This window comes from Episyrphus balteatus, chromosome 3 (assembly GCF_945859705.1).
Source record: "Episyrphus balteatus chromosome 3, idEpiBalt1.1, whole genome shotgun sequence".
Taxonomy (NCBI): domain Eukaryota; kingdom Metazoa; phylum Arthropoda; class Insecta; order Diptera; family Syrphidae; genus Episyrphus; species Episyrphus balteatus.
In genome coordinates this window covers 38,051,749-38,078,754 of record NC_079136.1, presented here as the reverse complement: position 1 = coordinate 38,078,754, position 27,006 = coordinate 38,051,749, and the positions used below count along the sequence as shown (strand labels likewise).

Sequence of the window (27,006 nt, the reverse complement as noted above, 5' to 3'; positions counted from 1 at the left end):
AGATGTGAAAGAATTTTTTTTTACAAGTTTAAGTTAAATAAGCTCTAATTGACCTGTCTCAGAATATCGATAAGAGTTTTTAATTCTTTTAAATAAGTTCATATAATTCTCTTGTGTAGTGTGTATCCTAGTTTCAAAAACACTTCTTTTTCCTTTTTTTTTTTAAGGAAGTTGACTTTTATAAAAAAAACTTGGTTCGAAGAAGCTTTAACTTGAAATTTGAGTTCTTGCGGTGTAGTTGTGTCCCAATTTCGATAAGACTTCTTTTAACAATTTTAAAATACTTTAAAGTATTAAATTGATTTTTTTTTTTCAAATTCTAAATAGAATTCTAATAGAAAAATTAACAAAAAAATCGTCTTTCATTTGCAATAATCAAGTTTTCTATTTAACCTTCTGTCAATTTCGATGAACATTCCAAAAAAAAAAAAAAAGAAAAAAAAAAATCCCTAAAGGCATTAATTTCCCATTCAAAAACATATTTGTATCCTTCTTCATTTCCATCGAATCATTAGTCGTCCCTTCTTGTCAGTCTCTATATAATAAATAATTATACCCAACCATTTCATTCTCAGTAATTCACACACAATAACTTTTTGACCCCCATTATAGGAAATGTTACAAATGACTTGCAACTCGAGGCCATCCCATGCATGTAAATCAACAAAACTACGCTAATAATAGCGCCTTTGCAACAAAAAAAAAATAATACAAACAAGAAGAAAAGAAAATTTCCACAACAAGACACACACAACTCTTTTACAAGAAGGGGCAAATAAATGCACGACTTTAACGCGTATAACAACTTTTATTTTTAACTCCCATTTTTATAAATAAAAAAAAAAAAATAAAAATAATATTCTTGAACTCTCTTCATGAAGTTACTTTAACTTCAGATACGAGTCTCAGTCTATTCTCTGACTCAAATGCCTTGCATAGTTTTTTTTTTTTTTCTATCTGGCCTAGCAACTTGCAACTATAACTTGCAACGACTATAGATACTACTTCTACTACTCAACCATTACTACTACTGCCTGCTCTTGGCACTTGTCGTCGTCGTTGATGATGACGACGACGACCGCGACGTATGTAGTCAGTCCATCGTCCGTCGACGTTGTTGTATAGTTGTCGTAGTCGTCGTTGTTGCAATGCAATTATGAGAGTCTCGTACGCGCCGGCAATGCACTTTGCCAAGGACAAACTCATTGAAAAATGAAACCATCGAGTTGTCGTTGTCGACGTCTCGCTGAAAAAAAAAACAAAAACATTTGAAAAAAAAAGGAATGAAAATTAAAAGGAATGCTGAGAACGATAAACATATGGAAAGTGAGAAGATTGCCACATTAAAAAAAAGAAAAAAAAAAAACAAAATACTTCAACTCTCATGATTCTGATGGTAGATCACTGATCAGTGCTGTCATGGTATTATGTAATAGTACGAGTTTTTGGAATGTTTCTTCTTTGCAAATAGCGATCTTTATGCTTTTGTTACTTGACAAACAAATAATATTTCCCCAGGAATGAATATTCTTCAGTTGATATAAGATTTTATTAATAGTTCTAAACAAGTACCAAAATTGAACTAAAACACAAAGTTTCAGCGAGGTGTCACACTTATTTATTACTCTTCGCTTGTTTGACTATGCTTTCAGGGAAGAAAAGTTCAACTTCTACGAATGTTTGATAAAGTCAACCTATTAAATATTACTTAAAAAGGATAATAGTACTAAAAAGTAGTAGACTAGAAGCATTTTTAGTAAATTTTATTTTTATTCAACGCATGAAAGGCGTTCTTTTATACAAATCTCTTTTGAAGAACTTGGTTTGCATACCTTCAAAATTTGTTCTAAAAAGGGAGTTAAATTGTACTAAATTTTCAAGATCCTCCACAAACCATGTTATCAAAAGATCGATTTTTTTTGTTGGGGTTTATAAATCGGTTTTGGATCTACCATAACAAAGTAAACTTTGATTAAGTTTATTGAATTAAACCCAAAAAAAATTATTTCGGAGTACTAAAACATACTGTACAATTTTTGTGAGAGAAGTGTCCTTAGTTTATGCAACGAAGGAGAATAAATGTGACCGACATTTTGCTTTCACTTAACTTCTATCGCCTAACAACAAAATGGTTCCGGAGTACTAAAACGTACTTTTAAGTATACCATTGATAATAATTAATCGGAAAGTGTTTTGAGTTGGTGTTGAACACTAGATAAAATGTGAACGACATTTAACTTTCACTAAGCTTAGAACCGAAGTACTAAAACGTTTTTTTTTTTCAATATTTTTAAAAAATCGATTCTTTGTGGCAAAATTTTAAGCTGATGACTATCACAGAAAAGGTGACAATCACATCTTGCCCTTATTTAGATTAGATATACATATGTACTTTTATAGTAATTTTTTTTAGTTCAGAAAGAACAAAATATGTGTTCAATCTCTTCTATCTTTATTAGAATCATTTTCAAGAATATCAAATATTAAAAACACATATATTATTATTTTGTACTAAATTTTAGTACTTCGTGTTTTTTTCATGTATTTGTTGTCATAAGTTCAAAAACCGTGAGATTGCAACGAGTAATGACGTACTTCAAAAAGCATATGATTCATTTTAGTACTAAAATTATCCAAAAATACTTAACTGATAAATTTTAGTGCTAAATATTTTGCACATGCATTTTTTTTTCTTTGATTTTGAATGTTGATGCGGAGTGTGCATTTTATTTCTTGCTAATCTTGAGCTTTGATTTAAAAAAGAAATAAAAAGTACTAAATTCACAGCACCACGGCAACACTTGTTTTTTTTATATAAAACTTTGAGATTACACAGTGACTTTCATTAAAGCATTGTTATTTTTCTTGATCATGATCTTGTTGGTTGGTATCGTTGTGCCACAACACAAAGGGAATCACAGCCAAAGGAAGACTCTTTTGTTTTGATGAGAAGCAAGATGGGGACAGTAGTGAAGCAAGTGAAATCTCAATCTTTTGCCTTCTCACTCAGATATAAAGAAGACAACAAAAAAAATGAAAACAAAATTAATTTGCTCTAGAAAACCAACCAAGGACATTGTGATGGCCTGAAACAGATGACTACGATGACTATGATGAGAGATTGACTGGAGTGTGTTGTTTGTGCTATTGGCAATGAAACTTAAATTCAAAGTCGTGATACACTTTTTTTTTGTCCGTCTGTATTTTGTTCATGGTCTGTTGGAGGTATTCGCGTAAGGATTTTTTTTTTTTCGATTATATTTCGATTGGAATCTCTTATCTTTAGTCACGAATTGCACTTCAAACACAATAATCGACTTTTTTGTTTAAAGAAATCTATCGATCAACAAATCATTCGTGGTTTCGTTGAAAGAATCTCAAAAAATCAATTTCAATTTGAACCCTCGAGTATATTGACTTACTGACAAACAGACATACAGAAAAAAATTGCATAATTATCTCTTGGAATCGGTCGTTTATCTGTCCCTGGGGTCTCTGAGTGCATCTAGTCAAGTAGAAAACAATAAAATCTTTGAATTTTTGCAAAATCAAATATATTTAAGCATATTTTTTCTACTCTATCAGCTGTCATGAGTCAACTCTGACGCATTCTGTGTGTATTTGAATGGTTTTTTGTGGAGTGTTCTGTTTATTTTGTCCAGATTTGTTTTTATATTTTTCGTTTATTTTTATTTATCGACTAGTGTGTTTGTTTTGGATTTTTTTTTCTATATCTACATATTTTTTTAATTTTTTTTTACATTCATTTTGGATGAAGATAATTGAATTATGTTGATAGCAAAATAAAAAGTGAAATTCCAAGCACGTTTTATTCGTTCTCAAGGCTCTTTTATAGATGGTAATATTTTTTTCGTCTCTTAATTTTGTCGACTTTTGTTCTTAATTAAAATATTTGACTACTGAATAATTGCAAAATTCTTGAATGTTTTTTTTTTTATGAGAAAACAAAAATCGATTTTTAAACTTTAAGATACTTTAGAGAGCTTTATACATGTAGAAAGTTTATTTAAATTTTTCTAGACAGTTCTCGTCCCATAAATTTGTAAAAAAGGCTAAAAATAAAAAATGGAGATGTTGATTTATTTCCAAAGGTTTTTTTCTTTTCGGCTCAAATTAAAAAAAAAAAGTTTCTTACTATGCAAAGCAATGTGTACTTTGCCTTCTCAATTTTAATTGTTATATAAAATACTGAAAAAATGAAATTTTAAAATAGAATTGAAATTTAAAAATATTTGATTTATAAAAACTTAAAAAAAAAGTAAAAACTACAAAATTGTTAAAAACTGTCCTACCGGTGACGATTTTGAAACCAAAAATTCATATTTTAACTCGTTCCCAAAGTTTTCTATTTCACAACAGTAAAAACAAAAACTATAGAATATAATATATATGGATTGTAGAATTTTTCTCGAAACTTAATTTTTTACCACCCGTGACATTTTGATAAAAATACATTAAGATGTGGTTTTCTTATTTTACATTAAATTTAAACAAAAACAAAATTACTTTCTTGCATATAAACTCCTTGTCCCACCCGTGACACTATCAATTTTTTTTCTATCGACAATAATTTTGTTTCAAATTTAAGGGTTCAAAAAATTGATATACATGTAAGTCTAGTAGTTTTGTTAGAACACTATTTCCTAATTTGTCCCACCCGTGACAAAAAAAGAAGTAAATAAATGCTTTTGTCATTAGTTATTAACTTACCATTCGACTATTGTATTAATTCAGGCCCATGTCGATTTGATTTGTATGCATAAAATTATAAAACCAGAAAAAAAAAAAACAAAATTATGAAAAGCTATCCCACCCGTGACGGTGAGAAAACTTATTTTGAAACAAAAAATTTATGTTTTAACTCGTTCTCAAAGTTTAATGATTTACAACAATAAAACAGTTAAAGGTTTAAAAAAAATATTTTTGTTAAAGGACTAAAAAATCGAGAAGAATAAGGCTCTCAAATCATCTCGATAATTTTCCATTTCTTAAAATTTCCAAAAAGAATAACAAAAATGCTTTTTTTTCCTAAGAATTCACCAAATGTGTTATAAGTCTACGTGAAGACCTTGAGATATACGCCATCAAATTTAAACTGATTACAGAATTGAATCATCGACATGGTTTAGATATCGCTTACCTACATTTTATAGACATCAGTTTTTGCTTACAAAAATTTAGCAACAGTCATCATATTTAATGAGATGCATTTTCATCTTCTAACAGCTTTAAGATTCCAGACCCTTTACCTTCAAAATAATTTTAAACGTATTTTTAAAAAATACCTTGCTTTTTTGTGTTCTATTTTAAATTTTGATTTGCTTACTTCCTTATTTTTCAAGCGCAATTTCGTTTTCTTTTCTCTTGATTGTTTTTTTTTTTTTTTTTTGGCAAATTTGTACAATTCTGACAGCACACTTAGGTACTAACTCAACCATGTGCCAATCATTTTTACTATACGCGAATCATGCTAGAAATTTATTAAACAATATTTTTTTTTTTTCTTTTAAATGAACAATAGAGTGTGCAAGAAAATTTATCAAAAAAAAAAGAATGGAAAAGAACAAAAAAAAAGAACTGGAAGTAAAATGATTAAATACAAAAAAGTAAAAGGAAATAACAAGAAACACACAAAAATACAAATAAGCAAATGAGAGTCAACAACGAAAATAAAAAAAAAAAAAACAGATAATAAATTTGTTTGACCTTGACATTGGATGATGTTATTTAATTTTATTTCTTTTTATTTTGTTTTTGTTTGTTGTTATTTTTTTGCACATATTTCGTTTTTTTTTTTTTTTATGTTTGTTGTTATTTTTTAATTTTTTTTGAGAGCCAGAAAAAAAAAACAACAAAGATAAAGCTTTAAATGCGGTAAAAGACGTACTTTATGAGGGTATGTATTCAAATAATGGTTTTGATACAGTCGAACCCGTATAACAGTAGTGTTACTTTTTTACTGTTTTTTTTTTACATCAAAATAGTCATAAAATTTATAATTTTCGCAAGTTATCGTCAAAACGTACTTTTAATGTTTTATTATAATTTTCGTTGTAATAAACAAAATACGGTGCTTGAAAATTTGAAATGGTTTTTTATAGTCTTTTAGGTCTAATATCCAAAATTAAAATGTAAACAAGGAAATAATTATAAGCAAAACAAAAATTAAAGATCGCTAAGATTGTTTGTAAGTCTTGAAAAAAAAAAAAATGAAAAAGAATGTGATGAACGAGGTCAACAAAGATTTTGTATCTCAATTAGCAAGTGTCAGGTTTGAAGAACGACTGACAAGTGGGTTTTTTTGTTTAGTTGAAGAAATAAAAAGAGAACTTGACTGATGTTTAGCTACCTGTTTTTTTCGTTTTTGGTAAATCTTACATAGATAGAAGATCAGATGATGTAAGATTTTTTTTTGTGTTTACTTTCAAAGTAATAGACCACTTATGTCATTATTTCATTAAGATGGTTAAAAAATTAAATGAAAAAGGTGAACACGTTAACGAGAGTTTGTTTTTTAGGGTTTTGACTTAAAAAAAATTTGAACAATTTCAAGTGATTGATAAAGAGGATTTCTTTTTATGTGACAGAATTATAATATCCCAAATACAAAATAGAAAAAAAAATGAAAACTTACAAAAGTTTCTGTAAGGCTTCTATAAAGCTTACGGATGTCAAAACCTTATAATTTGCTTCCTTATTCTTCATTTGCATATGCAAACTAGATGAAACTGGATTTCTGAAGTATTTCATTTCCTAGTAGTTTTAAAGAAGAATTTGTCAAGACCTTATAATGATTGTTAACGAAGTTTACAAAATGAAAGTTTGGAATATCGTTGAACATTTGAATGACATTTTTCGTTGCTGTTGAAGGATTAATTTTCTAACAGAAATAAGTAATTCTCCAACTTACACATCATCTTCTCTTAAAGAAGACATAAACTTAATTTCACAGGCAATAACTTCTATAAGCCTTTTATAAAGCTTACCTCAGAACCCATTTTATAAAGGAAGTTATAGCTTTATACATTTCGGGTTCTTAGTTGTTGAAAAGTTTTTAAAGACGTCTAAACCAAGCTTCGATAAGCCTTCGGTTTGTGAGATTATAGAAGTTAGATGAACTCTGGTAACATATTTTTAAATCATTCCATAAAAAAAATTACCTGATGAATATTTCTTTTCTAAGTTTGACACATATTGCAAAGTTTTTAATTTCAATTTCAAAAACTTCCATAAGACTTGTATAACAAAGTTCTTTAAAGTTTTATAACAACAATGCTAAAACAAACAAAAATTATTTATAACATTATAGAAGCTTTACCGGAGTAAATGCTTCTATAACATCTAAAACAAGCTGAGATTTTAGTTAATTAATCCATATCATATCAGTTTCCTATATAAAAAAAGCAATTTGTCTGGAAAATGGTCAAATACTACTAAAAACCGAAATGACAATTTAGCTTCTATAAAGATTTACAGCTTTTGTTAAATTTTAGCAAAACTGTTAGTTTCAAGTGAACTATGCAAAATTTGGCCTTTGTTCATCGTCTGATCTAAATCTATTTCTCAATCAAGTTTTATCAAAATCAGATAAGGATTTTAGTCTGCATGCTCTCACAAACAAGTTGAATTTCTTTGATCAGTCAGTTCCATTAAGACGCCTGAATCTATGCCAAATGCTTCTTTTTTTTTAATTATATTTGCATTTAATTTTCTTAATTTTTCTACTCATACATTTTGCACAGCAATTAATTCCTATGATTAAATTGAAAGCAAAAATTTTAAACGTGATCAACATCACGATCGTCGTTTCTAATAAAATTCAAATTCTACTTGAAGTCGTCTATTCTCTCTTTACGTCTTTAGAAAATCCTACCCCAAGAAATCTACAGATACCTACATTTCTATTTAGATATTCTCTCTTGTCAATAAAAATTAAACCACATAAATTCATAATTCAGTTCAAATAGAATCACTTCCTGCTTGCGAGCACGTACTTTACTGCAACAACGAAATATATAAAAATCACACAGCAAAAAAAAACTGCGCACAATATAAAATATATTTTTATTCTAATGCCTTATTTCATGCATTTCTTTTGGTATTTAAATTTGTGTGAAATATTTAATTTAAATATTTTACAGTTATTAGTAAATTAACTAATTTTAACTAGAGATGTCTGAATGATAACATTTATGTAGTTGTTTTTTAAGATTTAAATTTTAGTTGGAATTCTTTTATTACTCAAATAAAAACCACAAAAAAAAACGAAACAAAAATATAGCAAACAAAATTATACAAATTGTTTGCAATTTATTTTGTTTTGCTTTTTCTTTTCCTATATTTATTTTTTTTTTTTGTATTTTTGCACACAAATAAAATATCAAGTTGAATAGAAGAAAGAAACAAAAAGTAAATAAATAATAAAGTAAACAAAAACTAGCCGGCAAAAATAAAAAAAAAAATTACACTTGCATAAAAAAGTTTGTGAGCACGGCTGAATATATTTTGTTTAAAGAAAAGTTGTCGACCTTTCTTTACTATTTTATTGAAAAATATCAGCTTTATCAACAGTTTCTTTTTTCTCTTTGTTCAAAAATAAACAATGAATTTATAAAATTTATGTAATAATTGTTTTTTTTTTTATTCTTCAAATGACAGCTGTCATTTATCATGTGCAGCCAATAATTTTTTCCTACTTAACGTAAAACTTTTTTTTTTGTCAAATATTTTTTTTAAGCTTTAAAAAAACACACCTTTTATGTGCGAAAAATGTATTTTAAATTTTTTTTTAAATATCAATATAATATTGTTTTTTTTTTTTTCTACCCCAGTGTAGATCATGAAAATTTGATTGTGTTTGTACCCGGCAACGTGACTTTTAATGAAGATATGACATTTATAATTTTTTGCTACAAATAAATTCCTAGAATATACAAAGTAGTAAATTTAGCGATAAGAGTGAGGTAGGTTAAAATAGTATTTGTAGGTTGAAATGATTATAGTTTGTTGTTTTATTTAAAAAAAAAATGCGACTTGAACTAAAGGTTACTGTCAACAGCAACTGGCTATTTTTTTCTTTTAATTAGTGAACTTTTATATTTTTATTTTTTTAAATAAGCTTCATATGCCTAAGTTATCAATTGATTGGCAAAATATAAAAATATAAATATATAAAAATATGAATATATAAAAATATAAAAATGTAAAAATGTAAAAATGTAAAAATATAAAAATATAAAAATATAAAAATATAAAAATATAAAAATATAAATATATAAAAATATAAAAATATAAATATATAAAAATATAAAAATATAAATATATAAAAATATAAAAATGTAAAAATGTAAAAATGTAAAAATGTAAAAATGTAAAAATATAAAAATATAAAAATATAAAAATTTAAAAGTATAAAAATATAAAAATATAAAAATTTAAAAGTATAAAAATATAAAAATATAAAATTATAAAAATATAAAAATATAAATATATAAAAATATAAAAATTTAAAAGTATAAAAATATAAAAATTTAAAAATATAAAAATATTAAAATGTAAAAATATTTAAAAACAAAAATATAAGAATATAAAAATTTTAAAATATTTATTAAAAAGTATTGCACTCCAAGAGCTAATTCGTACGACTGCAAAGTTCATTTTGTTTATTTCATTACCTGACCTATTAGTTTTGAAGAGTATTTGTTCTAAAATTAAAATTAGTAATAATTGTAGAAAAATTACTGCGTAGATTTGCACTTCAATTCTAAGTTCTAAGATAACTTAGTTATAGTTACCTAGTACTCTCAGCTCAATTTTGCCTTATATTGATATTAATCTAAACAAAAAGTGACGAATTATCTTGGCAACGTTAACTATTAATTTATTGGGAAACAAATATTATTTGTATGGTTTTTTTTTTTGTTGTGATTTTTGTAAAGCTAAATAGTAATTATATCATCGTGTTTAAATATTTAATTAGTTCAGCTGCCAGTTAAAAATTAATATGCATATTATACTCGTAAAATTGTATTTATTTAATGATTAAACTTATAATGATAAATTGTCTAAAGAGTTGAAGTTCATTCAACAATGACTAAAAAAATAAATTTAAATATAATTGTTTGCTAATTTAAAATGACTAAGTAAGTAAATAAAAAGGTGAACCATCGATTATATAATAAAGTCTACAATTTGTCATATAAAATCAACAATTTGTCACGTTTAATATACCTACAATATTTTGAAAACTTAGTTTTTTTTTGAATTTTTTGATCATTAGTAATTGTTTGAAGTTCCTGTTGATTGTGAAATAATAAATGGGTTGTACAATTTGTAGAAAAGATCCATGCGATTTTAAACGGATTTCATTTATTTACATTGTAAATTTTAGTTTTTTTAAGCTTCTCTTTTTCAACGCACAAACATAATTCTAGTTTCATTTTCACACATTTTTATACACTATAGGATAATGAAAAGGCACTTAGGCCCAATTTATTCACACTCCATTAAATTTAAAGTCTCCATTAAAAACGGGAAATTTTAAAATTTGTATGTGATTTGACAGATTTTTTATTTTTAATGGGGCCTTTAAATATAATGGAGAGTGAATAAATTGGACCTTAAAGTTGTAAAAAAAAAATACTTAGATATAATATGCATTGTAAAATAGTAATTTTTTTTAATAGCCGTCTATATTTTGTTAACTTTTCTTTCGTAGAAATGTGAAGGCCTTAACTGTTTTATTAGTAGTTAACATTTAATTTTCTTTGAGCTGTAAAAATTTTATTACATTAATGATCTGGAGCTTCCGTATTTTTTTGATTGCTTACATAAAATTAATTCTAGTTTTTTTTAAACATTAATTTCCATAGAAAAAATGAAGAAAAATAAATGTGGGTGGTTCCATGACTTTTTTACTGAAAAGAGTTCCGCAATAAAATAGCTCTAATTTGTATAGTCATCGTCGCAACTAAGGTTTACTTTATAGACTGGTCTATTTTTCTGTTTAAAATGTAAAAAAAAAATTGCAATAAAAAAAAATATATAATAAAAAAATTTATTTTCTCAACATCACTGTACATTGTTGTGAAATGATTAATATTTTGTTTTGGCTTAAATACCAATCCGCCCACACAAAATCTGACCCATATATTTTTTTGTTATCTTCAAAAAAAAAAAAAGAACAATTCTGCCCACTTGGCACATCTCTCATTTCATATACATTTTTTTTGCTGCAGTCTGCAAATAATAATAATTCACCGGATACCCCATCTCTCATTCACAACAATATGTAACAATCTTACAAAAAAAAAAAAACAGTACAAAATTAAATGCTGATGCCAATCTCCAATCCTCAAAACAGCATGTGGTATCGACAGGAAGTAAACAAAAGCATTCTTTCCAAAACCGAGTTCGTTCATAAAAAAAAAAAATAAAAATAATTGCAATACCAATCATAACACAGATAAAGAAAAACCCATCGATTTCCTTATAGCAGATTGTCTGTGTTGACAGAGAGGAACTTTTTCTTCCTTTAAATTGTTTTAACAATTTCTTCTTTTTCTTACTTTTACACAACACACATTTTGACTTTCAAACTTGAAAAAAAAAAAAAAAAAAACTCAAAACATCCAACAACATTTATTTCGTTTGCCAAAACCGCCATCACGGTGCTGCATCACGTTTCTTAACTTTTTTATTTCATACATTGTGGTTGTAGGTAAATATACACAAAGATGTACTGTATTGAGCTAAGGTCCTCATCCTCATCTCGTCAACATCATGAAATAAGAACAAAGTTCATCCCTTTTTAGCACGAACGAGAGAAACCCTTTCTGGTGGCTGAAGCTGGAATATACAGCTTCTTCGTACACCAAATATCATGATTTCCATGTGGGTGCATTTTGTATATCATCTCTCTTCGTTGCCAGAGTAGGTACGTGACTTGACATTAAAAAATAAGAAAAAAACTATAAAATATAAAACATGCAAAGTAGACTATACGACGACTTTTTGTCCATGTCGAAGAGTTACCGTATACTAAAATGAAAAATAGAAAAAAACAAAACAAAAAAAAATCGGCCAAGAGTTCTACCTTTTCACGACTATACGAATTGCAAACAAAAAAGAACTTCTATAAGTGCTTTTCGAGTGGTGAAATAGTTTGAATGCAATTAAGTTTGATTTAAAGTGCGATTTTTTGTTCTTATTTCGCAACCAGAACACGAATTCTTGACTGTTTGCTTTTCTATTTTTTTTTTTTTTTATTTTTCAGTTTTTTTTTCTGCCATATAGAAATGGACAGACATAAATTGAAGAACTTTCCAAACTGAAGTTTTGAGAAATTTTCCAAGTGGATTGCAATTTAAAATTTTAAGGACTTTAAAAGGATTAAGAAAAGGCAAGGTAGCATGTTTTTATTAAATAAACATTAATTTTTCTTTCGTAATGTGCAGTAAATTTTAAAGTTGCTTCATCATTTATTTAAGGTTCGTGGAAGAAAACCTCAAGAAAACAATTTTTGTTATTTTTAATTCTCTTAAAGTTATCGTCGAAATATTTACCTGCTCCAGACTATTTGTTTTTATATGAAACTGCTTTCTACTTTTTCAGTTTTTTTTTTGCGGGAAAATCATGTAATACACTGAATGTTTTTCTTTAAGTACCTACATTCAAAACTGCATTGCAACTTGTTTGAAACTAATTTTCAACCAATTCTAAACTTTTTTTTTTTTTAATAATTTTAAAATAATCTGCAATCAATTTGTTACTTATTTTCAATAGCTTAGCTTACATTCCGGAAAACTAGATAACTTATTCAATAGCATAAGACAATTTAAAAGAAACCAGTTTGCAACCGATTTTTGACATCTTTGCAATTGATTTTTATATAATTTTCAATTCAAAAGGTTACCAACAATTGATTTTTTACAAATTTCACAAAATACTAGAAAATTTTATAAATACTTTAGAACAATACAACACTTTGCAACCGGTTTGAAACTTAATTCGATGTTTTTTTTTTTTTTTTGTTACAAACTTTTCAATTCATTTTGAAATACGTAATAAACTTAAATTTAGGTAGGTACTTCCCAAAATAATTGCTTGCATATAGTACAGCTCAAACCTCGTTACCAGTTTGCAACCGATTTGGAACTTTTTTCGATAATATTCAATTAAATTTACAAAAACAAAAAAAAAAAAAAAACAATTTGCAACCGATTTTCAACTTTTTTTATTTACAAAATTTTCATTTAACTTTGAACTAAATTTAAATTATTTTGAACTTTATTCCCGAGTAATTTGAAAATTATCCCATAGCTCAAGACAATGGAATAGAAACCAGTTTGCAACCGTTTTGCAACATAATCATAATCCTTTTTGTATTTAATTTTTTGTTGATTTTAAATAAATTTCACAAAAATCTAGAAAACTTTTCTGATAAAAATGCAGAAATTACCCATTTGCAATCGATTTGCAACCAGTTTTAAACTAATTTTAGATTTGTTTCAACATAATTTGAAAAAGATTTTAACAATATTTAAAATTGATTTTAAATAAAGTTTAGATAATTCAATATTAACCTCCTTGTAACCAATTTGAAACTTATTTTCAACTAATTTCGTATTATAATTAAAATAATGACAAAGTACCGAAAACATTTTTTATTTAGGTAACAAGGAAGTAATTTCCTCCACATCTTTCTTGTGAAAATTTGCTTTACACTTCCGCAGACAAACAATCAAACAGAGAAGCTTCTTTTTCTATAATTTATTTTGATTTGAATATTTTTCTTTGTTATATTTCCATCCAACAATTAAGTAGGCCTATCCGGTTGTAATCGTCGTCATTCATATTTGCCATCTTCCAGGTGTACATTTGACCGTCAATCATATTAATATAGCGCCCTCTCCTGAGAGACTGCTATCTTATTTGTTTATTTGAAAAAGAGGTGTGGACGCATGACAAAATTAACCAACAAGAAAAAAAAAACACAAAACAAATAAAACTAAAAGTAAACTCAAAATGAAAATATTACACACGTTCTTCGAGGCAATTATTAATATTTGTGTTTTAATTCTCTCTCTCTCAACATTTACTTTACTTAACTGATCTTCAAGCGACCTTGGCAAAATTTATAACAAGAGACAACCAACCAACGGACAGACCGACCTGACGATAATGAGATGACGGATGGTCGACAGAGACGCGCGTTCAGTCGAGGCTGAATCTCAAGATCTGAAGATTAAAATAAAAACATATATATTTCATGTTCATTTCTTCAGGACAGGAGTGGATTTGGTCGAATTTCAAGGTCCTTAGAAATTTAAAGGAACTAGTTTTACTAACCTTATTTTTGTAATAAAAAATTAAATTCAAAATAATTATCAAAAGCTTGAATAAATAAAAGGGCGCCTTTCAGCCGAAACAAAAAAAATTAAAGGTATTTAGTACAATTTTAGTACTTTTTTTAGTGTGAATTTTCAAAATACACAAATATTTTTATTTATTTGTTTTTATTAATATGCTGTTTTTCTGTAGCGACCTCAACTTACTGACGCCCTAAGAGAATTTTTGTATGCGTATAACTAAATCCGGTCCTGGATTTTTTTTTGTTTTCATTTTTTTTTTTTCATTTAGTGTTGGTATGTCAGTTAATCACTTACATACTTGAAAAATCTAAAAAGAAAAGAAGACAACAACACTTGAGTTGATTTTGCAAACCTTTTGTTAACTGACAACAAAAAAAAAATCAGCCATTCATTAACAAAATCTTTGCATTCCCTGAAATTCTCTGTGTTTACATTTCACATTTTTTTTTTTGTATCTCTTACTGTATTTTGTACTAAAAAAATATAAAAAGGAATTTTAATTGTTTATATAGACAAGTAAAGTTTTAATTTTTTTTTTTAATTTTTACGTCTTTTTCAAAGTTGATTTTGTAGCTTAATTTGTTTGAGATTCAATTTTGGTGCTGATTGATTTTTAATGGCACAATTTTTTTTTTTCAAACTTTTGTGTGCAAAAAATCTTAACACAATATTAACTTTTGACAAGTTTCTTCATGGACAGTCGTTGTAAATTGTTAAGCTGCACAATGTTGGAATTTTTATTATTTATTTTTAGGTGATTAGCAGATCATTGTCATTTTTGGGATACATTGTTTGGTCACCTCGTTTTGAAAAAAAACTTACATTTCTTTCAATAAATAAAATTTAAAAAAAAACGAAAAAAATCATAAATGAAAAACATTTTTGATTTGAGTGTTTTTTTTTTAGTCTCAGCAACATGTAGAGCAAAATGCTTTATACTTTTTCGAACTTTTCGTTCTTTTTTATAAAAAATATATTGGAATTCAATTATTCAAATTATGAACTATTCTGAATTACAAATCTAAAAAAAAAATGTTGCAGAATTAAAAAAATTGTGTTTGTTTATACAAAATGTTTAGCAACATTTTTCAAATATTTTTGTTTAAATTTTCATGTTCGACCAATATAAAAATCAATATTTTTACAATTTTAAAATAAAAAAAAAATCTTGAATAAAAAAATATTCCGCAACATGTTGCTAAAAGGCTTTCCAATTTATAATCATTTGAAGCATCTCTTTACCTTAACTGGAACAAAACGCAAAATACTTCAATAACAAATAAAAAAATAAATTAAAAACACGAACATAAAACCAATACCGAATAAAATTTTAACCATATAGATACGTTACTAATCAACATTGTTGCCCCGAGAGTTTCAGACATAAAACAACATAACATTACAATTACTCACACCCCAGTTATGAGTGATTTTTATTGCTTGTTTTGCAAAAAAAAAACTAAGAGAAATCCCATTTGATACGCAATTAGAGAATGGATTTGCATTCTAAAAATAGTCATGCATCGTTAATTAATTAAATAATAAAAAAAAACGTAAAAAACAATAAACAAAAACAAAACCTTATTCAAAGTGAAGTTGATTTGTTGTTGTCGTCGTCTATATCGTCATCAAAACTAAGTTTACTTTTTTTATTTTGTATTTTTACTTTACTGCTTCTATACAATTAGTCTGAATGATATAACTGTGCTGGGAATATTTAATTCATTACATTTGACTGCGCGCTTATAGTATTCGTATGCAGCTGCAATAAAATAAAAAAGTAAAAAAAAAAGTAATCACAGACTCAATTCTCGCATCAAAATGAAACAACACTTGTGTGACCATATTTTAATTCAAATATAAAGCAATTGCCACTCACTTCGTGCAACAACAAAATAAAAAAAAAATAAACAACAGATAGATAGTTAGGTTACTCTTGTGTAGATAAAATCGATATATTTCATTCTAAATTAGTTAATCCTTATCAAGAGATTTAATCTTTCGAGAGTTGTTAGAGGTTTGAAATATAGTATATTTCAATAACAATCACGATTAAAATATCATATTTCATGTCAGAATTTTATTGCTCTCAAAATAAAATAAAATACAAAAATGGAAAAATCAAGTGTAACAAGGTATGAGTTGCATAGATAGGCACTCCCGCAACTATAAAGAGGAGAAAAAAAATAAATAAAACAAACTTAAAAACACACAAAAGTATCTCAAAGTCTGTTAGAAAAAAACAAAAATCAAATTAGTATCTCGCTCTACACACACGGAAAGATGAATTTAACGAGCTCGAAGAGACTAATAAATCAAATTAGTTTTTGGTTCGCTTTGGCCAAACTTCATGTATCTTCCATCCACCCACCTTATCTAGAAAAATTCAGAATCTATTACACAGAATAAAATTTCTTACAATTAAACATTAAAATTTAGCTCCTAAAAGTATGCAATATTTTTAATATTTTATATTAACATTGGGAATAAGACACAATTATTTACAGTATGACTTCACCAACCACAAAATAAAAATATTTCAAAAGATTGTATTTTAGTCATGAAATAAGTGACAACTTACTTTTAGGCACATATATTTTTATTAAAGCCATTATAATCAATTGCTTTAAAATAAATTGATTCCCTTTAAGATCGCACAGAAAATTTTAAAATACCAATATTTGGTGCTTAAAAGCTTGCACTTATTTGCTTAAAACCTCTTTGTTTTATTTTTATACTAAAAATATGCAAATATTTTTAAATCACTCAAATTTTATTTTAAGCCCCATATTTAGTATGAATTTCAAGATACTAAACTTTTGCATCAATTAAAATCGTTTCAAGCGCGTTAAAAAAAGAACAATTTTGAGTTACAAAATTCAAATATAATTATTCAGCAACATGTTTAATTTTTCAGTTCTTAGTCAATGTCATGTAACTAAAGACAAATTACGAACAACAACATGTTGCAAACGTCTTACAATAACAAAATTTTCGACAAAGTAAATACAAAAATCCATTGTGCATTCAAGTATTATTTCACTTTTTAACAATGCGCTGAGCAACATGTTGCAAGTGTGAAAATCATGAAGAAATAAAACTTTGGATCTTTAAATTACAATTTAAGTTTTCGGCAAGACCTTCAAAATACAAAAATAAGACTCAAGTGCAATTTCAATTTGACTGACCTTAGCAACATGTTGCAATGAGTTACATTGCGAGAAACGTTTATATAATCGCATTTTTTTTCAAAGGCTTTATCTCTAACAAAAATATTACAGACTTCAATATTTTACTGTTAGAACAAGTCAAAAAACTCTAAAGAATCCATACTTAACAACATGTTGCGAAGAAGTTAAATTCTTAAAATTAAGATTATAATGCCAAACCTTGCATAAAAATTTTAAATAATGCAAAATTTTAGATAACTGGATAGTTGCTAGGACTTTAAATCCTAATGAATACATGTTGAGAAGCCCTTTTTGAGACTTTATACAAGCCCAATTGAAAAACAATGGAAAACAAAATTAAAAAACACTAAGCAAAATCTTGCAAGAATTTCGTCTTCTCCTGGGATAAAAATTCTTTCAAATGTTTTTAAATAAGAAAAAAAACAAAAACTATTTGGCAACATGTTGCTAACAATGAATTAACTAAAAGTAATTTTATAATTTCATATTATTTTGTTAAAGTGTATTGTGAACCATCTGCCACCACAACTAACTCGACTATTTTGGAGGTGAATTTCTCACCAACTTTGCCATTTGGCTATAATAGTCTTTGGCTCGGGCTCTGTGTCGGTCGGTCCGTTGGATCAATGTGTATGGCAAGACTAAGGATTGGTGCTCTGGCTAATATGTTTCGTGTGGTGTCTGCCGCACTGAAAATACTTTTAGACATCGTCATTTAATTCTGATGATGATGGTTGGTCGGTCGTTCGTTGGTTCGTTGATGGTGGTTTTTCTTCCTTCCTCCCCAAACTATCGTTCCATACAATAAAAACACTCTTCTACGGATGCGAATCCGAGAAAAAGGCGCTTTAATGTTGTACATTAAAGGTAGTAATGTAATGGTTGTTGAGATGATGTATCTCTCTCTCTATGGCAGCCGGGTGTTTATATAGAGACCCGTGTGCAGCATATAACTACAAGCAATGAAATTACAAAATTCGAAATGGCAGTTGGTTGGTAATGGTCATGTTGTTATTTTCTGTTGTTGTTATGAGAGAGTTGCGGCAGTAGTAATAGTTTGTGTCTGCAATTCCATTTCAAATGGCATACGATACGCTCCTTTTGGGTCGGGCCGGGCCTCCTAGGGAACAAATTTCGATTTGGTACCGATCATTATTATACTGGCAGGTTATTCACTTCTGGTAGCACCTAGGAATTTTTTTTTTTTCATTGTTGTATAGTTGTTGTTTTTGGTTTTGAATGAAAAGTGAAAAATTTTTTGCAGAGAAGAACACTGTCACGAATTTAAATGGTTTAAGGGGTGGCGCACACCACACAATTTAAGCAAATATAATTTAATTTTTTCTTACCCCTTCTCTTCGATGAAATAATGAATGTTAAGGATCAAATCAAAACACTTAACCAATACTTTTTCTATTTCAAAAAGATAAATAGCCTGAGAGGAAGCAATGTTGCTGCTGTGGTTTTTTGTTGCTGCTGCTCCTTTACTATCATCATTATTATTCAGTGAGAAAGATGATGTTGTAATTTCATTAAGCCATTAGATTTCTCAAAGTGAATGGGTAGAAGAGAGAGAATTGATTAAGTTAAGAGGTGCATCTAGTAGATATTAGAGAGATAGGAAGAAAGAAGTTGTAATAATCAACAACAAAAAATGAATTGAAACATTTCGCCATAATAATTTTGTAGACGTGATAGGGCACCATTATCTAGGCTATAAGATAGTAAATTGAAATCTTAGACCTACAAATAAAAATAAAAATTTGACATAACAATAGTATACCTAGTGGTGGTTCATGTTAATCGACAACGTTTAAGATTCGTTTTCACGAATTAAGATAGCAGTTTTATGATGTAATAATGATGACTTACTGGGAACTTTTTTTCCATAGGAAGGCAGTTAGGTAGCTTAATTGGGTTTCACACGACTGTCAATTTCCCATAATTGCAGTGATTTTAATCACAATATTTCTGACACAAGATAAAGCCAATAAACTGTTTGAAAATGACAGAAACATCACATGACATTTTATTTATAAAAGAAATTGATTAAACACATAGAAAATGCTTAGCAACATGTTGCAAGTGTACCATTCTTCTTAAAAATGTATTTTTTCTTTTCATTACATTGTAATTAAGAAGGAAACAACTTCTTCTTCTATTATGTATCGTATGTAAAAGAAACAATTGTCCATGCAACATGTTGCAAGCGTATTTTAAAGATTAAAATTTTGAAGAATTATAACTCAGTTTCAAAATAAAAATATACTGTTCACTTGGCAACATTTTTCATTTATAACTCAGTGTCTTGTAGAAACTAAAAAATAAATATCCTTAGCAACATGTTTCAAACACGTTTTAAAATAAAAAATAATAAAAATTTCAAAAATTGAAATTTAAATTTTTCAAATTAATTCAAAGACTTGTTCATTTTTTAAAGAGTTTCATTTCACTTTTTAACAATACCATGAGCAACATGTTGCAAGTATATTTAAATAAGCAGAAAATTATAGAGAAATAAAACTTGGGTCTTTTAATTAAAATATATTTTCAAATCGGCAACATATTAATTTAAAATAAACAAAAATAGGATTAAGTTGCAGTATATACAAGCAACATGTTGTAATGAGTTATATTGCGAGATATATATACAAATTAGCATTTTTTTCAAAGGATTTATTCTCTAAAAAAAACTAATTGACTAACTCTTAAAACTAATCTAAAAATTCTAGAGCACCATACTAAGCAACATGTTGCAAAGAACACATCCTATCATTTTCCTTACTGTTTTAGGAGTATTAATGGCTATTATTTTTGTTCTTAATTATTTCGATATTGATATTTTAAAGTCTTTAAAGTGCATAGCTTGACTAAACATTTTCCTGGTAACAAAATTTCTTTTACTATATTTGTATTTATCTACTTGAATTTATCTTTCAAATTCAGTTATAAAAACCAAATCAAAATTGTATTCAATTTAATTAAAAAAATAAAAACTTCTTTTTCGTTCTAAAATCCACTTAATAATTGACTCTCAGTTAGGAGAAATATTTTTTAACCACTAATGAACAAAGGTATGAGATTTTTTGGTCTGCCATTTAATCTCTCTATGGAATATACAAAATACAAAATCCTTTCTGCTGTTTTTTAAATATGTATTTCTACACACATCGTCCTTTTTGAACAAAACAAAAATTCTCTATACAAATTAAGTTAAAAAAAAAAGGATATTTATACAACCTCAACCATATCAGACTGTTATTTTATGTGTGTTATGTGTGCACTCTAAAATTCCACATATAATAGGAGAGGCTTGTGCCAAAGTTTATTGGCCTTGTGGTTACAAAAGAGAGAAAATATATACACATTAAATGTTGGCATAGACTAACATTTTTGTTTACTTTTATATATTTTTTTTTATTTTATAAAGTCAAATAGAAGATAATTAAATAAAAAAAATAAAGGATTCTTTGACTGAAAATGTAAAATTCTAAAAATAAATTCTATTTTAAATTTGAATATAAAAATACTTACATTGAAAAGAAGGAACTTGAATTTTATAAATTTTAAAAATATGTTTTTAGATATTTTTTAAAACTTATTTTTGTAATTTTTTTTTATTTTTAGCTCAACATCAGGGTGCAATGGTATATTTTCGCGTCGTTTGGATTTTTCATCATTCAATTTGCTGCCAAAGACACGTTTGAATTCCTATCAAGTTAAGGTAAGTACTTTAAAAAAAATTCCTCTTGAGACCTATACAATAGTCAGAAGTGGGATAACCTTTTCTTTTATTTGCATTTATTATGAAAAAGTGCACTCTGCTTCCATTTAAATAGTCTTAAGCTTTATTTTTTGACCCCACAACACCTGAAGGAAACAAATTATGTATAGAGATTCTTTCTAAAACCGCACTACACGAATGTGAAATGTTGTAACTCAGTTTTAATTTTTTTTTTTGCCACTGTGACTTAGTCTTTAAAAATCTAATTTCTCCTTGATCAAAACATATAAATTCAAGTAACCAAGTAAACAACAAATGACGAACATTAAATCCTTGCTTAAGTTTTTTTTTTATCGTTCAGACAAATTTTGTCTCTGCTGAATTTAAAAAAAAAAACTTGTATCCCTTTTGTATTATGCAATAAATGCAAAGTGTTCCTTTTCACATTCCTGGACATTTTCAAACTAAAGAAAAAGGAATACCAGACGACACTCTAGCATTGCTTTCATTTAATCTGTTTTGTTTCTTAGGCAAAATATACGGGGGATGCACTCCTGCTGCAAAGAGAAGAGAAATGAAAATCCTATTTAGAAATCTGTTACCTGGCTGTATAAACACTTTAATTTCATGGTACATTTAGTTTAAGTGTTTTTTACATTCAAAGATATAATGCAGATGATGATGATGATAATAATGTTGATGATGATGACAATGGCAAAGGGAATATTGTGTCTACTGAATGGTAATTATGAACATTATTACAATGTTGAAGATATTTGTCTAAGGGGAATTATGGTTGTGTGTAATGTCCTTGTAAAAGAAGGTTTTATTACTCCATCTCTTGTTAATCATATTTTGAATGATATAAGACATTTGCAATAAAAAGAATTATAAATTTTTTTAAAGTAATCAACAATATATAGATTGCAACATTCAAAGGCGTAGAAATCGTGTTTTTTTTCGTGTCGTTCGTTCATATATTCCCTTTAAACTTCTAAAATACTCATCATAAATTGAGAAATGATGTATCATTAAAAGCGTGTTTATTGTCCGCTTGTTATAATATAGCTGAAGTCACTTTAAATTGAAAATAGCGCCCTCTAGAGCGAAAAGTCATGAACTCAAAAAAAAAAGTTGATTTCGTGTTGGCTATCAATAAGAAGGACCTTATTAGGACACTTACAGCAACTATTTTGTTAATGTTGCCTCCTTTTAAAAAGTTTCTTAAATATACAAAGCAACGTGAGAACGGGTCAGCTAGTTTCCTACTAATAAGAAAAAGTCTCAAATTGATTTCAAAACATTTCGTAGTTTTTTATGGTTTTCATTACACGCTACTTAAAATGTAATTTCAAGGTCGAGAAACAATTCCAATATTCAACTGAAAATACAAAAACAAAATTTAACTATTTATGCACTCATGCGTCCTCATATTTCCAACAATAACAACAACCACAAAAAAAATTCTCCAAAACAAAACTAAAATTACATCAAAACTTTAACCAACATGACAACATGGAAATTGTTATTATTGTTTTTCTTGCCAATATTACAAATAAAAAACATTTCTTTACAGCAAAAATAAAAAACCGACCAGACATTCCTAGAATTGTCACTTAGCTGTTATAGCTCTCTATGCTGCTGCCTGTCTTCCAAGAATAATAATGCAACTCATTTTTAAATTAATTGCAAATTTTATTATGATTATTATTTTTTTTTTTTTCTATATTATGTCTAATGTCTATCTGTCTGTCTACTTTAAACGCCCATTCACATAGTTGTAATGTCTTGTGTCGTTGAATACACAACATACAACACGTAGGTAGGGTTAGATATTATTAAGGTAGGTGCTTTTGAATTTTAGCGAAAACAAACAAAACGAAAAAAAAGAAAGAATATAAAATAAACAAATTTATTTCCCACACATCAATCATTAGCAAAGCATATAAATGCAAATTATTTTTGCAATCTGTTCGTAAATACCTTGCTATCACCACTACATTTTTTATTAGACCAACAGGTCCTTGTTGGAATACAAACATTATGAATCGTAGAAAAGAGTAAAAATAAGCGTTTCAATTATTACGGGTGTGACATTTTTAGATTCTATAAAATATTCTTGTAAAATTACTTAAATGCATATTAAATGACATAAAATCTATAATCTATCAAATCTATAGCTAGTTGAAAAAATAATACTCAGTTTCGTTCAATAAATCTTTGTTACGGGTGTGATTTTTTTCTATTTTTTATTATTTTAAAGTTATTTATTCATCCTACAAAATGACTAAAATACATATAAAATGATTTAGAACGTAAACTAAACTGAACATAATTCTAAGCTGTGTTACGGGTGTGACATTCGAAAAAACCGTAGTTTAATTTAGAAAATTAAAGTTTTTGTATACCCAAAGTGATATATGCACGACTGTTGATTCACTTTAAAATACTATATCTGAATATTACTCCTTTTAAAAATTTGTGACAAATAATGGTTACGGTTGTGACATTTTCGGTTGACGTAGTTTTTCATAATTTAGTAGGATGCGTTTCCTTATGTCGACCTACTTAAAATGTTCCAAAAATATTATAAAATACAAAATTAGAATAAAAAAAAAAAATAAAAAATATAAAAAACTTTAAAGAATAAAAAGGGATTAAAAATATAAAAAAAAATAAAGAATAAAAAGGGATTAAAAATATAAAAAAAAAATAAAGAATAAAAAGGGATTAAAAATATAAAAAAAAATAAAGAAAAAAAAAAGTAAAAAAAAGTAAAAAAAAAAATATAAAAACATAAAAAATATATTAAAAAAATATAAAAAAATATGTATTTAAAAAATATAGGTATAAAAAATATTTAAAAAATATTAAAAAAAATATATATAACAAATATAAAATATAAGAAAAAATATAAAAAAAATATAAAGAAACATTAAGAAATATAAAAATTATAAATAACACATTTTGGTCAAAAGCTATTCACTCATTTCAATTGTCTCAGTGTACCATATTGTTTATAATCAAAATAAATGTATCTTATAGTGTTTCAGTTACCTTATCACGCACCTCGCTGAACGAACTAAAAAAAATTTGCAATTTTATCGTACAAAAGCACGCGAATAAAATATTATTATACACTCTAATCTAAGCTGATGTCTTATTTCATTGTCTCTATCTAAACAATTTGCTTAACTTTAATAGTAAATGGAAATAGGTAATAAAAAATATCGATAAAAATGTTTTTCTAGACGGGCCAAAAAAAAATTATAAAAAAAAAAAACAAAAAACAACTCAATTCAATTACGTTGATGCCTTTCTTTTGAATTTTTATTCAAGTTCCAAGTCTATGTCTATGAGAGTCTATTATATGGAAATCCTTAAAAATTCTTTTCGTTGCATTTGAATTGCATTAAGCAATAAAATGATGTTGTTGGAAAATTCAAAGTGTTCCACCGCCTCTCTCCGCTTTTGTTCCTTTCTTGCCTTCGAACTTGTGTATATGTTAAATTAAAATGAAATCTAAAGTAGATGCAAGCAAAAGTAATCTCTTCGTATCTAAAAGATACACTTCCCGTATCCTTGTTTCATTCAAAACAAAAAATAAATCGAAAAAAATAAGTTAAACAACACTCTTCTTTACTCTGTTGCTTCAGGAATTTAACACACACACAGTCAGACACAGGACAAGGATATTACAATTTTTTATACTTTATTTTTTTTTTATTTCTTTGTTTGTATTTTATTCATGTGATTCCTAAGAATATCGTATAAAGGACGTTAGAAACTCACTTAAATTGTTTTCAAGTACTCCTTGGTACTTTCGAACAAACAAATAGGGATTTACATACATATATAGGATAGAAAAAGGAGATGGTACAGGAGACATCCTTCTCTCCATTAAAAACAAAACAAAAAAAGCGAAGGGGGAATAGAGTATTATATTCAGTAGAAAACTTCATTTCGGTGGCAAAAGAAGATTCCTATAGTTGAAACCAAAAACCGAACTGAAACCAAACATTCTCCTCTGTCTCTCCATCTTTTGAGAAGGGAGCCTCATTGCTACTAGTTGGTTGAACAATTGTGATTTCTATTCAGCCAAAAGACTGCTGCAGCAAGGTAAAGAGATGCAGATTTAAAAAATATGCGCCAGAGACGAAAATAAAGGGTATACATGGCAACAACTAGTACCTACTCTACTCTAGATAGAAAACTATACTTGAGCAAGTGCATTTCAGAATAGGGATTCCGCTCGTTCTCATCATTGAAATACAAAAGTGGAAGACTTAAACAAAAAAAAAAAAAAATGTGCCAGGACATGAGATTATTATTATTATCTCTTGAGTGGATAAGTTCAATGACATTTTAATTGCTTTACCGATGTCTTGACTTTATATTCAAATATGGGGTTTTATTAGTTGTTTGATTTTTTTTTTTAAGTTTATTCAGTCTTATATTTAATTTCGAATATCCCACTTCTGATACCAAATGTTTCGATTTCTTAATGCATCTTCAAAATTCGGCTGCTAAGCTCTATGATCTTGTAAAAAAAAAGGTTTTGAGTGAAGGATTGTCTTTAAATCAACTAAAATTCTAGTTTTATTTTGTCCATCCCACTTCTGATTGTGAAATTATATTCTTGTAGAAAAAAAAGAACATACGAACGAAAAAAACCTCAAAACATATTTTAATCGCATTTATTACAACCTTAATATCTTTATTTTTGTGTGTGCAAAAAAAAAAGGAGATAATACTGTTGCTAATAATTTCACTTAAGACTCATGTTGGTAAGAACATTGTTCTCAATCTTTTTATTTTTGGACCAAACAAAGAACGTCTTAGGAAACTGCTTGCTACACAACGACACTTCTTATATTGTTACCTATCTAAAATTTAATTTACAAACCAGACACCAATCTTGTATCCTGTCTGTTTTTAGTCGACACAAACAATCTCCTCTTTTTCTTCCTTATTTTTTTTTTTTTTTTGTTTTGTTACTAATATCATCAAACTGAAACTAACTACTTCATCATATTATTTTGATGGAATAAAGGAAACCTCATTTTGGTTTTTTTTTTTTTTTTTGTAAGCAGACTAATGGTTTAATAGCCTGAACGCTAAAAATCAATTAAGCCAAATTGCAGACAAAAAAGAAAATTAGGGTATGAGCTTGTGAGTTTTCTCTTATGATGAGTCGATGTTTGCCTCTTGGCAAGGAATAAATTAATAATTTTCACAAAATTTTATAAGATGCAACTTCTTTCCTATACCTACTCCATTGTTGGTATTATTCTTAGAAAAAACAAAAGACGAGACGAATAATTCACCTGCAGCGGTAATTTTTAAGAACACTTTGTTACAGGGTGTTTTTTTGTTTTGATGGGAATAAAAATGTCAAGTTTTTCACATATATTCAACTCAATTGTGGAATCTAAGAGAATACGTTTCCAAGAGAACAAATTATATTTCAAGTTTTTCCTTATTGTCGAAAAGTTTTTTTCGCGTGAAAAAAAAAATCACAAGTGAAAAGTATAAAAAAAGCGTTAAAAAGTTTAGATGTTGCAAAATGGAAATCGTGGATTGTATTTCTGAAAATTAATAATTTTCTATGAAAATATCGTTTCATTGTAAAACTATCATAATTTCATTGTAAAATTAACATGAAAAAGTTTGATAAACCTTAAAGAAAAATAACAAA

General features: G+C 27.2%; 1 protein-coding gene across 2 annotated transcripts in view; it reads left to right on the top strand.

Moving 5' to 3' along the window:
* LOC129916110 (headcase protein) overlaps positions 1-27,006 on the top strand; it is a 189,908-nt gene that overhangs the window by 55,761 nt on the left and 107,141 nt on the right. For both annotated transcript variants that reach the window (XM_055995897.1, XM_055995898.1), the window contains exon 2: positions 21,212-21,308. In XM_055995897.1, coding sequence (XP_055851872.1) covers positions 21,212-21,308 — 97 coding nt within the window. The remainder of the gene's footprint in view (positions 1-21,211; positions 21,309-27,006) is intronic.